This window comes from Dama dama, chromosome 12 (assembly GCF_033118175.1).
Source record: "Dama dama isolate Ldn47 chromosome 12, ASM3311817v1, whole genome shotgun sequence".
Lineage (NCBI taxonomy): Eukaryota > Metazoa > Chordata > Mammalia > Artiodactyla > Cervidae > Dama > Dama dama.
The window spans coordinates 59,118,577-59,136,289 of NC_083692.1; the positions used below are offsets into that span (position 1 = coordinate 59,118,577).

The 17,713-nt window shown below is 34.6% G+C and overlaps 1 protein-coding gene across 1 annotated transcript in view; it reads left to right on the top strand.

Annotated features, from left to right (window-relative positions):
* The window catches only part of SOS2 (SOS Ras/Rho guanine nucleotide exchange factor 2), a 105,366-nt gene that overhangs the window by 74,277 nt on the left and 13,376 nt on the right, over positions 1-17,713 (top strand). The window contains exons 14-19 of the mRNA XM_061157406.1: positions 1,914-2,136; positions 8,396-8,515; positions 8,673-8,835; positions 13,369-13,486; positions 14,581-14,753; positions 17,297-17,413. Of these exons, the coding sequence (XP_061013389.1) occupies positions 1,914-2,136; positions 8,396-8,515; positions 8,673-8,835; positions 13,369-13,486; positions 14,581-14,753; positions 17,297-17,413 (914 nt within the window). The remainder of the gene's footprint in view (positions 1-1,913; positions 2,137-8,395; positions 8,516-8,672; positions 8,836-13,368; positions 13,487-14,580; positions 14,754-17,296; positions 17,414-17,713) is intronic.

Sequence of the window (17,713 nt, forward strand, 5' to 3'; positions counted from 1 at the left end):
AGTCCATAAAATGAAACTCTAGGCAGTGAACATCAAACAAATGTATGTATCAAAATATGCAACATATCAGATGTATGCTGTTCAATCCAGAAAATTCATGTTTCCCCTGATAGTATAAGGCATTAATTAAAAATATTGGAATATTGTAAATTAAATATAGCTTCTTTCATCTCCTACTTGTTCTTTAAGGTGACTTTTACTTAAAATAGAGAATGTGATTCCTTTGTTTCAATTTTGAGATGTTTAAAACACATTTTTATCATGTGTGCTTTATAGTACTAAGTTGATTTTTATTTTAATGTTCTTAATGAAGGCACTAGATTTTATTTGCTATAAGAAGCTTCTAAAATACACGTATTAGAATAAAACAGTTAAATGGTTTTGTTTAAAGGCCTTTTCAATACAAGTTATTCCTCAAGATAACTCAGTAGTTGATGAGGGAAAGTTTTTTTTTTGAAGATTTTTTTTATAATTATATTTATTTGTTTTTAATTGATTGATGATTGCTTTATGATATTGGCTTGGTCTCTGTCATGCATCAACATTAATTAACCATTGGTATACATATGTCCCCTCGCTCTTTAGCCTTCCCGTCTCCCTCCCCGTCCCAGCCCGCTAGGTTACCGCAGAGCCCCCGTGTGAGTTCACACACAGTGTGCTGTGTGTGAGTCATACAGTAGAGTTTCATTGGCTACCTGTTTTACCTGTGTTAGTGCATGTGCTTCTGTGCTGCTCTCTCCATCCATCTCACCCTCTCCTCCCGCTCCCCTGCTGCCCTTGTCCATAAGTCTGTCTCTGTGTCTCCATTGCTGCCCTGCGAATAGGGTCATCATGACTCTCTCTATAGATTCCATATATGTGTGTTAATGCGCAATATTTATTTTTCTCTTTCTGACTTACTTCACTCTGTATAATAGGCTCTAGGTTCCTCCATCTCATTAGAACTGACTCAGATGTGTTCCTTTTTATGGCTGAGTAGTATTCCATTGTACATATGTACCGCAACTTCTTTATCCAGTCATCTGTTGACAGACATCTAGGTTGCTTTCATGTCTAGCTGTTGTAGAGTGCTGCAGTGAACATTGGGGTGCATGTGTCTTTTTCAGTTTTGGTTTCCTCAGGGTATATGCCTAGAAGTGGTAATTGCTGGGTCATAAGAGGGAAAGGTTTTATAGAAGCATTGCAACTAATAAGTGAAGAAGGAATGACAAATTAGAATATTACCATTTCTCAAACTCACAGTAACATCATAAAAAGACATTTTATGCCTTCTGTCAGAAATATTCTTGCAAGTATTCATGTTTAAAGTTTGTCCTGGACCAGATCAGTCTGTATATGTTGATTTACAGAAAATACAGAGACAGAGAAATAGGGCTGATGATACCACAGAGATTGAATTGGCAAAATTTAGACTTGGGAAACACCACAAGTGATTGAATTTCAACAAATAAATTGTCCGAAGAAATGAGAGATAAGAGAGGAACCTGTTGATTAATGGAGTCTTGAGACATGCTGACTCAGTGCAATGTGTACATCTTGTTTGGATCCTATTTCCTACAAACCAACTGTAGGAAGACAGTTGGTTCCCTGAGACAATCAGGGAAATGTGATTACTAACTAAATATTTGATTATATTAAGAAGATATTGTCATGTTTATATGTGATAATGGTATTGTGTTTTTTTTAAAGTCTTAACTTTCAGGTACATACTTAAATATGAATGAAATTATATTGTACCTTCGATTTGCTTTGAAATAATATAAGGAATAGAGGGAGGACATGAGTGATACTAGGTAAAACAGTGGCCGTGAGTTGATAATTGTTGAAAGTAGATGAAAGTTACAAATTATATGAATATTTGTAGTTAATGTTTGTCAAGTATAGGGCTTTTTTTGTTTGTGTTCTTTTTCTAGGGAAAGCTATGAAGAAATGGGTAGAGTCAATTGCTAAGATCATCAAGAGGAAAAAACAAGCTCAGGCAAATGGTATAAGCCATAATATTACCTTTGAAAGTCCACCTCCACCAATTGAATGGCATATCAGCAGACCAGGACAGTTTGAAACATTTGATCTCATGACACTTCATCCAATAGAAATTGCACGTCAGCTGACACTTTTGGAATCTGATCTCTACAGGTAGACAATTAACATTAATTTGCTTCTGTGTTTTCAAGAACGTTGAACATTTCTATCTATTTTCAAAACTCTCTGAAAATTATCCACGAGTACTTAAAAATACTTTGTCTAGTGTTATGGGCTAGGAAGAAAGTTCATAGCAATTTTTTAATTATAATCTGTTCTGCAAATGAAAGTCTTCCAAATTACTGCTTTTTAGGCCTAGATTAGGTACTAGCAGTCCTTCACAAGAGAAGAGGCAAAGAGAAGACTAATGCAATAGAATAAGCAGGCACTTTAGACTGTCACCCAGCTCCTATTCCTGATGCTTTCTCTTATTGCTTTAGTTTAACTTGGTTCAGTTAAGACAGTCAGTATGAATGCTAGGCTCTGGGCAGCTCAGTCAATAGACTGTTGAGGAAGATAAACTTTCTTCTTTTTTTTTTTTTTTTCAAATACTCTGTAATAAAAATTTTGATTTGGGACTTGACTGGGTTAGCTTTGCAAGGCAAATGAATAACAATTCTTAGTGGAATAAAGATTTCTTCACTTTTTTTAAGGAGTCTCAAATACTTTAGCTATTTGAAATTAGTGTTGACTTTAAGGATTTTTGAAGTAGATGATGAACCATACTTAAAACTTGTAAATCATTTTCTTTTTTTGTAAGGATTGCTAGAAATATGCTTGACTATTTTTATCTGTAGCCCATCCTTTGTCTTTATATATAAAGCAGTTCCTGCCATCATCCTGTAACCACACACATCACCCATTTACAACCTAACATTTTAGTATCATGGCTATGGCATTTCCAGCATCACTCTCTACTCCAAATCAGACACTTCCCTTTGTCATATTATTTACTTCAAATTTTATTCCAAAATTACTAACTCACGTATCTCATTCTCTCTTTTCAACTTGCTTTATCAACTTCTTCGTCTGTCGGGTTTTTTTTAAACCCCTAACTTTTCCCAGTGCGTTAGCTTCTTTCTGTCTTCTCCTCCCTCATAATATAAGCTTTCTTCTTTCATTTACAACCCAGGTTCCTGTGAAGAGTAGAGGCCTTGTGAAAAAAAGAGTATAGACCTTGTAGGTAATCACCACCCACTCAGTTCAGTTCAGTTCAGTTGCTCAGTCGTGTCTGACTCTTTGCAACCCCATGAATCGCAGCACTCCAGGCCTCCCTGTCCATCACAAACTCCTGGAGTTTACGCAAACCCAAGTTCATTGAGTCGGTGATGCCATCCAGCCATCTCATCCTCTGTCATCCCCTTCTCCTCCTGCCCCCAATCCCTCCCAGCATCAGGGTCTTTTCCAATGAGTCAACTCTTCGCATGAGGTGGCCAAAGGATCGGAGTTTCAGCTTCAGCATCAGTCCTACCAATGAACACCCAGGACTAATCTCCTTTAGGATGGACTGGTTGGATCTCCTTGCAGTCCAAGGGACTCTCAACAGTCTTCTCCAACACCACAGTTCAAAAGCATCAATTCTTCGGCGCTCAGCTTTCTTCACAGTCCAACTCTCACATCCATACATGACCACTGGAAAAACCATAGCCTTGACTAGACGGACCTTTGTTGGCAAAGTGCTGTCTCTGCTTTTTAATAAGCTGTCTAGGTTGGTCATAACTTTCCTTCCAAGGAGTAAGCGTCTTTTAATTTCATGGCTGCAATCACCATCTGCAGTGATTTTGGAGCCCCAAAAAATAAAGTCTGACACTGTTTGCACTGTTTCCCCATCTATTTGCCCTGAAGTGATAAGACCGGATGCCATGATCTTAGTTTTCTGAATGTTGAGCTTTAAGCCAACTTTTTCACTCTTCTCTTTCACTTTCACCAAGAGGCTTTTTAGTTCCTCTTCACTTTCTGCCATAAGGATGGTGTCATCTGCATATCTGAGGTTATTGGTATTTCTCCCGGCAGTCTTGATTCCAACTTGTGCTTCTTCCAGCCCAGCGTTTCTCATGATATACTCTGCATATAAGTTAAACAAGCAGGGTGACAATATACAGCCTTGATGTACTCCTTTTCCTATTTGGAACCAGTCTGTTGTTCCATGTCCAGTTCTAACTGTTGCTTCCTGACCTGCATATAGGTTTCTCAAGAGGCAGATCAGGTGGTCTGGTATTCCCATCTCTTTCAGAATTTTCCACAGTTTATTGTGATCCACACAGTCAAAGGCTTTGGCATAGTCAATAAAGCAGAAATAGATGTTTTTCTGGAACTCTCTTGCTTTTTTGATGATCCAGCGGATGTTGGCAATTTGATCTCTGGTTCCTCTGCCTTTTCTAAAACCACCTTGAACATCTGGAAGTTCATGGTTCACATACTGGTGAAGCCTGGCTTGGAGAATTTTGAGCATTACTTTGCTAGCATGTGATATGAGTGCAATTGTGCGGTAGTTTGAGCATTCTTTGGAATTGCCTTTCTTTGGGATTGGAATGAAAACGGAGCTTTTCCAGTCCTGTGGCCACTGCTGAGTTTTCCAAATTTGCTGGCATATTGAGTGCAGCACCTTCACAGCATCATCTTTCAGGATTTGAAAGAGCTCACCTGGAATTCCATCACCTCCATTAGCTTTGTTCGTAGTGATGCTTTCTAAGGCCCACCTGACTTCACATTCCAGGATGTCTGGCTCTAGGTGAGTGATCACACCATGGTGATTATCTGGGTCATGAAGATCTTTTTGTATAGTTCTGTGTATTCTTGCCACCTCTTCTTAATATCTTCTACTTCTATTAGGTCCATACCATTTCTGTACTTTATCGAACACATCTTTGCATGGAATGTTCCCTTGGTAACTCTAATTTTCTTGAAGAGATCTCTAGTCTTTCCCATTCTGTTGTTTTCCTCTATTTCTTTGCATTGATCGCTGAGGAAGGCTTTCTTATCTCTCCTTGCTATTCTTTGGAACTCTGCATTCAAATGGGAATATCTTTCCTTTTCTCCTTTGCTTTTCGCTTCTCTTCTTTTCACAGCTATTTGTGAGGCCTCCTCAGACAACCATCTTGCCTTTTTGCATTTCTTTTCCATGGGGATGGTCTTGATCCTTGTCTCCTGTACAATGTCACGAACCTCCGTCCATAGTTCATCAGGCACTCTATCTATCAGATCTAGTCCCTTAAATCTATTTCTCACTTCCACTGTATAGTCATAAGGGATTTGATTTAGATCATACCTGAATGGTCTAGTGGTTTTGCCTACTTTCTTCAATTTAAGTCTGAATTTGGCAATAAGGAGTTCATGAATGAGCCATAGTCAGCTCCCGGTCTTGTTTTGCTGACTGTATAGAGCTTCTCCATCTTTGTCTGAAAAGAATATAATCAATCTGATTTCGGTGTTGACCATCTGATGATGTCCATGTGTAGAGTCTTGTGTTGTTGGAAGAGGGTGTTTGCTATAACCAGTGCGTTCTCTTGGCAAAACTCTATTAGCCTTTGCCCTGCTCCATTCCCTACTCCAAGGCCAAATTTGCCTGTTATTCCAGGTGTTTCTTGACTTCCTACTTTTGCATTCCAGTCCCCTATAATGACAAGGACATCTTTATTCGGTGTTAGTTCTAAAAGGCCTTGTAGGTCTTCATAGAACCATTCAACTTCAGCTGCTTCAGCATTACTGGTTAGGACATAGACTTGGATTACCGTGATATTGAATGGTTTGCCTTGGAAACGAACAGAGATCTTTCTGTCATTTTTGAAATTGCATCCAAGTACTGCATTTCAGACTCTCTTGTTGACCATGAGGGCTACTCCATTTCTTCTAAGGGATTCCTGCCCACAGTAGTAGATATAATGGTCATCTGATTTAAATTCACCCATTCCTGTCCATTTTAGTTTGCTGATTCCTAGAATGTCGACGTTCACTCTTGCCATCTCCTGTTTGACCACTTCCAATTTGCCTTGATTCATGGACCTAACATTCCAGGTTCCTATGCAATATTGCTGTTTACAGCATCGGACCTTGCTTCTATCACCAGTCACATCCACAACTAGGTATTGTTTTTGCTTTGGCTTCATCCCTTCATTCTTTCTGGAGTTATTTCTCCACTGATCTCCAGTAGCATATTGGGCACCTACTGACCTGGGGAGTTCCTTTTTCAGTATCCTATCATTTTGCCTTTTCATACTGTTCATGGGGTTCTCAAGGCAAGAATACTGAAGTGGTTTGCCATTCCCTTCTCCAGTGGACCACATTCTGTCAGACCTGTCCACTACTAACCCTGGCCAAAAAATAAACCCGTACCACTATGGTTGTAGCAAAAACTTTTCCGCGTTCAGGAGCTGCTTTTGAAATACAAACATCCTTAAGAAGTTATCCTAATTAGCAGCCATTGTTTTTTTAAACTGAGATTACACAGGGAAAAGCAAGAATATGTAAAGTTTAATGTTATTGGACAATGTAGGAAGGCACCAGATATAAAACTTGACCTTCTTTACAACTGGGTTTCTGATTTGCCCTGGTTGTGCTGTTCAGAATTTAGCACACACATCAGGGGTTGTTACCATCTGATTCAGAGTGTCATGTTATATTTTAAATAATTTGGAGTTCAAGTGTTTTTGTTTGTATTATAGGATTTTTTTTAAGGAAAAAAGTTTTTTAAATTGAAATTTTAGTTAATACACAGTATTGTATTAGTTTCACGTGTACATTATAGTGACTCAATATTTTTGTGGCTATTGTATTTAAAGTTCTTTTAAAATATTGGCTGTATTCCCTGTGCTATACAATATATCCTTGTAGCTTATTTGTTTTGTTCATAGTACTTTGTTACATCTTAATTACCTACCCCACTTGCTCCTCCCCTCTTCTTCTTCCTTACCAATAACCACTAGTTTGTTCTCTGTATCTATGAGTCTGTTATATTCATTTGTTGGTTATATTTTTTAGATTCCATATATATGTGGTAACAGTGTTTTTCTTACTTTGCTTGACTTATTTCATGTCACATAATACCCTCTAGGTTCATGGGCATTTAAGTTGTTTCTTTTCTGTGGGATTTGTGATAGGTGGGAATGAAGAGACTTATTACTTAGATAACAAAGCAAATAGTATGAAATTAGATTTTTCTTACAGTGTTAACATGAATGGACATCAGGAATAAAAAAGCACTGAGCTCTATGTGGACCTACTTTCAAAACATAGAAATACCTTTTTTAAGTGATATGTGTCTTATGGAAGAAGGATACCATACGTAAAACACTGACACTCTGTAAACTAAATTTCTGGTGAAATAATAGAACCAACTAAGAAAATTTATTTCCAAGACTGTTCAGAGTACCCTTTTGTATTCAAATCTACTTGACTTTTTTATTATTATAATAACCAGGTCTATAGGACAGTGATGGCAATGCCACTGGTCAATATTTTAAAAATCATATAATCCTGAATCACTATATACAGTGATTTAATCTGCTTTTCCAACCGGTTTTTTTTTATTAAAAAATATAGAAGATAGTACAGTAAGGGCTCATCAACAACAAAAACATTACAAATAAAATTGTAATTTGTTTAATTTGTGTAATTCTCTCCAATCCCATTCCTCTTCTTTATCCCAAAGGATAATTGCTATCTTATATTTGGCATTTACTACTCCTTTGTGTCTTTATAATTTATACACATACAACCATTCATAAACAACATGTAGCATTATTTTACATGTTTTAAGTATGTTTCTACCTATGTATAATTCTGTAACTTTTTTTTTTTTAATTTAAATTATTTCTGGCATTTGTTCAAGTTGCTGAGTATCGTGCCAGTCTGCTTATTTTAATTGCTGTGTTGTATTCCATTGTATGAATACTCCACAGTTGATCCATTCTCTTGATGATGAGCATTTAGGTTGTTTGGGATTTTTCACTCTTGCAAATTTTGCTTGACTGAACATTCTTAGAAATGCTAGATGATCTAGTATGTATCTCTTCAGTGTTATGAGATATTGTGAAATTTTTGGAAAAGTGGTTATATCTATTTTTATTTGCACATCAGTGATGGGGAGTTCTCTTTTTTCCACATTTTTATCCATTTGGTGTTAAACTTCTCTTAGTGTGATAGCAGTAAAGTGGGGTTTCATTGTGGTTTAATGCTCTTTTCTCTGAGTAAGAGTTAAAATATTCCTTCATGTCCATAGCTATTCAGTTCTGTTTCTCTATAAATGTTCTCCTTGTATGTTTGTTCACTTATCTTTTAAACTAGTTATCTTTTTCTTATTAAGCTTTTGGAGGCCTTTAAATAATTTTGATACTGATCCCTTGTAGATTAAGTGCATGGATTTTTGGTTCCACAGGAAAGTTCAACCTTCTGAACTTGTAGGGAGTGTATGGACCAAAGAAGATAAAGAAATAAATTCTCCAAATTTATTAAAAATGATTCGCCACACTACAAATCTCACCCTCTGGTTTGAAAAGTAAGTTTTTATTTCTTTGTATTATTACTTCTTAATATATTCCTATAACATTAAGTCACATATAAGCAGACATTCTGGATGAAAATGTATATCTTTTCTGTATGAAATAAGGCACTTGCTTCTTGCTTTCTAAGCCATGTTTTTTCCTTTTTGTTAGATGCATTGTGGAGGCAGAAAATTTTGAGGAACGGGTGGCAATACTGAGTAGAATTATAGAAATTCTGCAAGTTTTTCAAGATTTGAACAATTTCAATGGTGTACTGGAGATCGTCAGTGCAGTAAATTCAGTATCAGTCTATAGACTAGATCATACCTTTGAGGTAAGTTTTAGGCTTAAATAGTTTATCCTTTTGAGAGGAGATAAAATTAATGTGAAAGAGATTCCTTCTACCACCAATCTTTTTTGAGTAAATCCTTTATAAATCTATCTTACTCCTGAAGCACAGTATCACAATATTAGAAAATACATCAATATATGCTAGTAAGCCTAGAATTCATCAAAGAGTATGTGTTTTGTGACTGTTTTGTAAATATGCTTACCTAAATGCTTCCCTCGTGGTTCAGATGGTAAGTATTCTGCCTGCAGTTCTGGAGACCCGAGGTCAATCCCTGGATCTAGAAGATCTCCTGGAGAAGGGAATGGCTACCCATTGCAGTAGTCTTACCTGGACAATTCCACAGACACAGGAGCCTGGTGGGCTACAGTGCATGGGGTCACAACCAGTCGGACTCAACTGAGCGACTAACACTTTCACTTTCAAATATATGAAGTTCCAGATGTATTTTTTCAGTAGTACATTGACTGACAGTTTCAAATAAATGACTAAAAGTATTTTAAATATAAATATACAAATTACTTTAATTACCTGTAGTATATAGTCAAAGAGTAACATGGAGAGAATGCTTTCTAGAGCTTAAATGTTTTTTTAATTATAAAAAATAATTGTGTAAACATGGTGTATGTATTCATGTTTATCATTAAAAATTTGGAAGATACAGAAAGTATAGAAAATTTAGAGACTCAGCCATGCAAATATATTTGCCTTTGAGAATGTGAACTTTTACAGTGTTACTGGAAAGTAATCTGGCAACAGATGTTAAAATACACATACTTTTGGACACAGAAGAAAAGGCTCAGGACTATAAAATTAAGGTACAAAGATCTAGTTTCTGCAGGATTAATTGTACTAATAGTAGCAGAAAGCTAGATCCAACCTGTATGTCCATCAATAGGTGAATGATTATGTTACCCTATCCCTATCATGTGGAGTATTGGTTGGCTAGGGGAAAAAGTGACTAGAATCTATGTGTATGTCTCTAAAGAATAGTGTGACATTCAGGGGAAAAGCCATTTCAAAAATCTTTAGAAAAATTAATATAATAAGATTTCATTTTGATAGAACAGAGCAAAACAAACTAAAGATGTAAGTGGAGTTGCACAAGCTCTGAGAAGAGTGTGGAAGGATATGTACTCTTCACTTAACATTCATTCTTACAGTGGGTTGTGATTAGAGGGGAGTATAGGGTTAAACTGCTTTCATGTATGTGTTTTTCTATTTGAGTGTTTGCATGTTATTGATTTGTATGAGCATATTATATATTAACGGAGAAGGCAGTGGCAACCCACTCCACTACTCTTGCCTGGAAAATCCCATGGATGGAGGAGCCTGGTAGGCTATGGTCCATGGAGTCGCTAAGAGTCAGACATGACTGAGCGACTTCACTTTTACTTTTCACTTTCATGCATTGGAGAAGGAAATGGCAACCCACTCCAGTGTTCTTGCCTGGAGAATCCCAGGGATGGGGGAGCCTGGTGGGCTGACGTCTATGGGGTCGCACAGAGTCGGACACGACTGAAGTGACTTAGCAGTAGCATTATATATTAAAGATGTTAAAAAAAAAATGTTAATAGTCAAATATTGCCAAATATTAATCTAAGAGACTGTTAACTTCAGTTCTCATTTTGTAAACTCTAAAGAAATGTATTCATTTTGAGAGGTTAAGCTTTAGTTTCTTAAAATATTAAATATTCAATAATATTTCTTAAAATACGTATATGGTATAAGGAATAAAAATACAAAAAAAGCCTGTTTACCTGGCATCCAATTTAAAAACCTTTCCCAATTCCATCTCCTTTGTCCCTTCAGAGACAACTACTGTGCTAAATATTGTGTTTATCATTCTTTTGCTTTTTTTCTATAGTTTTACTCTTTGTAGCTCTAAACAATGTTGTTTTATTTTTCTTGTTTCTTAATTAAATGTGAATATAATTCTTCCAAGACTTTTTTCACTCAGCATTATATTCCTAAAATTCATCCATGTTGTTTCTTATAATTATAGGCCATTCTTTTTTATAGCCGTATCATATTATAGAAATAGATTCTAGGGGTTAGATCTGATAGAGGGCCTGAAGAACTATTGACGGAGGTTTGTCACATTATACAGGAGGTGGTGATCAGAACCATCCCCAAGAGAAAGAAATGCAAAAGGGCAAAATGGTTATCTGAGGCGGGCTTACAAATAGCTGAGAAAAGAAGAGAATCCAGCGACAAAGGAGAAAAGGAAAGATATATCCATCTGAATGCAGAGTTCCAAAGAATAGCAAGGAGAGATAAGAACCCTTCCTAAGTGATCAATGTTAGAAAATAGAGGAAAACAATAGAATGGGAAAAACTAGAGATCTCGTCAAGAAAATTACAGAAATAACTTTACTAAAATTTATTTGCTTAATTTATTTATTAGTTTATGGTCATTCATATTTTTTCTAGTTTGATGCTACTATCAGTAATATTGTCATAAACATTTTCTGCCTATGTCCTGGTGCATACATGTACAAATTTCTCTTACATACCTAGAAGTAGAATTATTGGACGATAGAATAGATAATGCCCAGTTGTTTTCTCAAATTACTGTACCAGTTTATACTCCCAATGGAAACATAGGAACTCTGGTTTTTCCACATTCTCACTAACACTTGATATTGTCAGTTCTTTTCATTTTTCTAGTCTTGTGGTTTGGGTTTATAATTTCTTGATTTCTATTGAGTTTGAACCTCTTTTAAGATGTTTATTGGCTCTTTATATTGTGGAAATTTTTTTACTTTTCTTGCTTGAGTTTTTCTCATGAATTTGTATGAGTTCTCTCATACTATATCTTAATCCTTTGTCAGTTATGTTTGTTATAAATACCTTTTTTCCAGATCAAAGCTTCTCTTTTCACCATTTTTATTATGTCTTTTGATGAACAAAAATTCTTAATGTCACACCTATTTTTTCCTTTGTAATTTGTGTTTGTTGGTGTCTTGTATAATAGATCCTCCTCTGTTATCTTAATGTTTTATCTTTCTCATTAAGTCCTTAATCTAGCTGGAAACAAGTTTTGAGTATGGAGTCTAATTTCATTTTGTGTTCCATTTGGCCAGCCAGATGATCCCACACGTTTATTAAAAGTACATTCTTTCCTCGTTGATCTCTAGGTGCTAGCTATGTCGTAAACTGAGTGTCCAGAAGTGCGTGGTTCTGTTTCTGGCCCCCGTCCTAGTCCTGTAATGTACTCCATTACTCCTGTGCTAGTGCCGCAAGTTTAAATTGCCATAGTTTTATACTAGCTCTTGATACGCTATAGTAGGCCAAGTCCCCACCAAGCTTCCTTTTTCAAGAGTGACTTTATTCTTTCTTTTTTTTTTAGTTCCCCGAGCAGGGATTGAACCTGGACTCCAGCAGTGAAAGCACTGAGCCCTAACCACTGGTCTGTCAGGGAATTCCCAAGAATGACTTTTTCTTGACCCTTTGCTATTATGTAATTGTAGAATCATCTGAAAGCTTGGGGTATTCATAAGAGTTGCACAGGTTCTATAAATCAATTTTGAAGAACTGACATTTTTACAATAATGAATCCTCCCCACTACAAACATAGTGTCTTTCTCCATTTATTTATTTATTTATTTAATAAAGTTTTATGGTTTTCTTGATGAAAACCTCACAACTGTTTTGTTAGATTTATATTAGAATATTTTAAAATTTGTTTTCTTTATTGACGATATCCAGAAATGCAGTTGATTTTTGCTTATTGGTTTTATATCCAGCAATATTGCTAAATTCTTTCATTAACATTCTAAATGTAGATTTATTATATTTCTTTACATAATCATTTCCTCTGTGAATACTGGCAATTTTTCTTCTCAGTCCCTAGTCTTTTATTTATTTGTTTGTTTATTTTTCTTGTCCATTCTAGTTAGAACTTCTGTAGAGTACTGAATAAAAGTTACAGTGCAGTCACCTTTGCTTTTTCCTTAAGTTAAAGGAAATGAGTTGAGTGGTTTTTCATCAAGTATGTTTGCTATCAATTTGTGTGTATGTGTGTGTGTGTCAGGTTAAAAATAAAATAATTGATTTTTAATTACAAAATATAATGAAATATAAAATAAATGACTGCTTACTTGGTTTAATAAATTTTTGTTCAATTCTTGACTCCCTCCCTTGGCCTTCTCTTTACCAAAATCTTATTACCCTTCCAGTAGAAAAATACTGAATGCCATGGGATTATATTTTTCTCCTATAGCTATAATTTGAAACTCCAGCTAATCAGGATTATAACTAATAATGACTTAAGGAAGATTGTTTTATTGTTTAATCCTCTAATTTATATTAGAAAAAAACTAAGTGTTAAAGTTCTATATTTATAGATAAGTCATTTCCAGCAAGTAGAGATAAGAATACTACTGATCTCTAAATTTAAAAACTTTTTTTTCAAACATTTGTAAAATATTAAAACTGAAAGCTCTGCACCTAAAAAATATGATTGAGTTGTTTAAAATAAAAAAACAAATTATACTCCATTTATATATTTTAAAGGCGTTGCAGGAAAGAAAAAGGAAAATTTTGGATGAAGCTGTGGAATTAAGTCAAGATCATTTTAAAAAATATCTAGTGAAACTTAAATCAATCAATCCACCCTGTGTGCCTTTTTTTGGTAAGTTGCAAAATATGGATTTATATTTTGAGGGAGAGTTTGTTATATAGCAAAAAGAGACCAGCCTTTAGAAGCAGATAGTCCTGATTTTATATCTGAGCACATCTACTTTTCTTAGCTGTCTATATTGATAAATAAAACCTAAACTCTCTATGTAGACTCTTATCTATAAAACTTCTAATTCTGGTAGTTATAGAGTTGTAAGGAGTCCTGTGGAATCTCTTCTATAAGAGCAGTAGTCTCATTCATGAGGGCTCCACCCTCATAAGTTTAGCACCTGTCCCAGGGACGGGGGAGCCTGGTGGGCCGCCGTCTATGGGGTCGCACAGAGTTGGACACGACTGAAGTGATTTAGCAGCAGCAGCAGCAGCAGCAAATGCCTCACCAATTCATTCTGTCACATTGGGCATTAGGATTTCAACATATGAATTTTGAACGTTCGACTATTCAAATTATAGCACACACCAAAAATGTCTCCAGACATTCCCAGATATCTGTCCCCTTGGGGACAGAATTGCCCCCATTTGAGAGCCGCTGATGTAAATGAATCTAATTATGTGTGAAAGAAAAACTGAAAACTTTCTTCCTGTCCAAAACTGAAGAATAATTCGTTTGTGTCTAAATTACAGGCTTTGGGAAAGCAGAATTAGTTTACATATCTGTAGTGTTATTAATCAGAATTGGCTTAAAATTAATTTGTTGGTCAATAATCACTTAAGATCATTGGTATTAAATATTTTATCAATAATCATTTAAGATCATTGGCATTAAATATTTATAGTAAATATTAAAATGGTTAGAGTAGATTTAACAAATAATTTAGACTGTGGATGAATCCTCCCTTTTATTTTAGGCTGTTGGACTAAGAAATGGCAAATTAAGCTCTTTATAAACCCTAATTTTCTTTCAATTTTAAATTATTTCCATCCATGTAAAAAATTCTTCATGTAGAATTGATTATTAAATATATCAGAGATTTCACTAGTAAGAACTGCTGTATTATAGGATGTCTTTCAACTTTACTAGATCAATTGTTTTCCCAAATGGTTAAGTAACCAATTTTAAAACTTTTCTTCAAATACTTTTTTTACTAGGAATATATTTAACAAATATACTGAAGACTGAAGAAGGGAATAATGATTTTTTAAAAAAGAAAGGGAAAGATTTAATCAATTTCAGTAAGAGGAGGAAAGTAGCTGAAATTACTGGAGAAATTCAGCAGTATCAAAATCAACCTTACTGTTTACGGATAGAACCAGAAATGAGGGTAAATATTTTCTTTGCTTATCTTTAAAAGAGAACATGTTAAGTCCTCTGCCCTCTCTAAGAAATTCCATAGCCATACAGTATGATCTTTATTTTGCTATGAAAGTAATATGCATTAATGAATCAATAGATAGAAGTGGTGAATATTAGACATTCTCCACTAAAAATCTGCCATTATAAATATTACTAGGCACTTTGTCTTGACAGTTACTGCTTCTTTGTGCAACAGGTTTAAGTAACACTTCCAAAAAATGAATGACAAAATGGAATGAAAGATGCTTTCTGATGTCCACATAGTAAAAAGAAAATCCACTACCAGTACTATCATTAATTAATAGACACTTTAGGTATTTTACATGTGCCAGTATAACATTAAGTAATTAATACCTTTATAAGAACACTGCATTTAAGTAGGGGAAGGGGTTGGGAGAGTAATATATATGTATGCATAGCAAAAAAATGATTTTTTAAAAAATATTTTATCACTTGATATCCTGTTTTGAGCAATAGTTCATAATATTGTTTCTGTGGTACTATAAGGTGTGAATATCTTCTAAATTAGAGTAAATACTACGGTATTATGTCTTTAGTAAGTAGATATTATTGTGTTATATTTATTTGAAATTCAGAACATATAACTATCAGAGTAAGTTTACCTTTCACATTAAAGATTGTGGTGCACTTTCAGATATAGTCTGCAAGTTGAGCATTTTGAGTGAAAATGGTCACCATCATTCCCATCCTCCTAAAGTGTAAGATGGTAACCATTCTTTGTTCCAAGTTCAAAACAAAGAACCCTCAAGTCCTAAGAAAAATTGACTTGAAGCATACACTGTTGTGAAAATATAGACAGATACTTACTTTAAAGAAAATGGTCGTTTGTTTCATCCCCTTCTCTCAGCATTTAGCCAACCCTCTGTGACTTGGTGCTACATAGGGGTAAAGAAATGTTCTTGAGGGAATTCCCTGGAGATCCAGTGCCATGGACCCAGGTTCAATCCCCGTTCAGGGAACTAAGATCCACAAGCAGTGTGATGGGGCCAAAAAAAAAAAAAACAGAAATGTTCTTGAAGCCCAGATTAGAATTCACATGTATTTCCTCCCAGAAATAATGTTGCATTTTAGTTGGGTATAATTAAAATAGTGCTTTTAGCATTCATATCTCAATAATTCCTGATAGGTTTCTGGATCTGATCTAGACATCCTATCGTCATTTAAAGCATTATTTTGAGGGTAAGGGGCAGAGAATGCTTTTTTTACGATTGACTCAAAGTAAGCTTAAAATGTAAATAAAGTAGCCATTCACTTTCAAGGCGTAGTTAACCAAACTAAATAGTATTTAAAAGTAGAGTAACAGATGAGAAAATCACAATTATAACTTTATAAGTCTTTAAATTACTATTGGTCCATATGATTTAATTTAGCTGACCTGAATATAAGAATAAATTGTTTCAGTATTGTTAAAGTAGTAATGCAATTTCTTGAAATTGGCAGAACGCCTGAAAAATGGAAGAAGTCATTTTGCCTACTGGTAAAGCTAAAACTCAGAACTTATTTTTACATATGCTTCTAATAAGCCTCTTCAAAAATTGAATAAAACCAAATCCAATCATTTGCTTCTAAGGAAGTTATCAGAAATGCACAGAAAAATTTATGCATGAGTTGATAATAACAGTAATTATAATTATAATAGCAAAGAATTAGAAACCACCTATGTAAGTTACTACCTATATGGAAATTGGTGAAATAAATTCTGGAACATTTCATCTGATGAAGTACAATATAGTTAAAATTTGCATTATTTAAAGTAAACCATACAGAAAAAAATTAATATTTTCAAAAGGCTAAAAATACCTATGTTGTGATCCCAATTTTGCAGGAAAAAAATTGTAAAAATGTATATGTGCATATGTTCACACACATAGTTAAAACACTGGAAGAATGTCCCAATAGTAAAATGCTGCAGTGCAGTCTCTCATTGTGAGATTACTGTTTCCCTTCCTGCACTTTGTTAAATCATCTAAACTTTCTACTTAAAAACCTATGTTTAAGTTTAGGAAATACTTTTTCATGAAAGACAGAAAAGTTATTTTGCTAGATGTGAGCACAGGTATGTTAAAATATATTATTGTCCTTGAAATTATTTTTGAATAGACTTTAATCCAGTTTATCTCTACTTTTTTTCTGATCATCAAAGTTTTATTGTGGATTATAACTATAATTCTGTCTTAAACACTTTTGACTTATTACTGATGATCATTTTGTTGTGTAATCAGTAGGAATGTTAACTGAGGGATACCAAGCTATTAATATGATAATAAGTGAAAGTCTGTTCATCTTCTTAATAGAACTTTAAGACTGGAGTATAAAACTTCCATAAAAACTATAATTTTATCCCAAAATAGAGAGATTGGAATCAGCAATCCTTGAGGGCTTTTCAGACATTAGGATCTATTAATTTGTTGATAATTTTTTGATATTAAACTGATAAAGTAAACATTTTAATAAAATCTAAAATATGTACTTATGGATATTTAATTCCAGAGATTCTTTGAAAACCTTAACCCCATGGGATGTGCTTCTGAAAAAGAGTTTACAGATTATTTGTTCAACAAGTCACTAGAAATTGAACCCCGAAACTGCAAACAGCCACCTCGATTTGTAAGTCCATTACAATTTTGGAAAATTTTGTTTTTTAAAACAATATTGCCTTTAATGTTCAGCAGACTATTTCCATTAAAATCATACTTTGCTTGAACACCTGTTTTGTTTTGCAGTATTACACTGTTTCTAAAATTATATATCCTGTTAGCAGTTAGATAAAACCTGATTTATCCTCTCTCTCAGAACCACTTACTTACCCATCCATTTCTGATCCTTCCTAGTATAATGGGGAAAGCGATGAGAAAGTGAGAACCTAAATGATAGGTAGGTAATAGGACAGGGAATGAAGAGACTTGG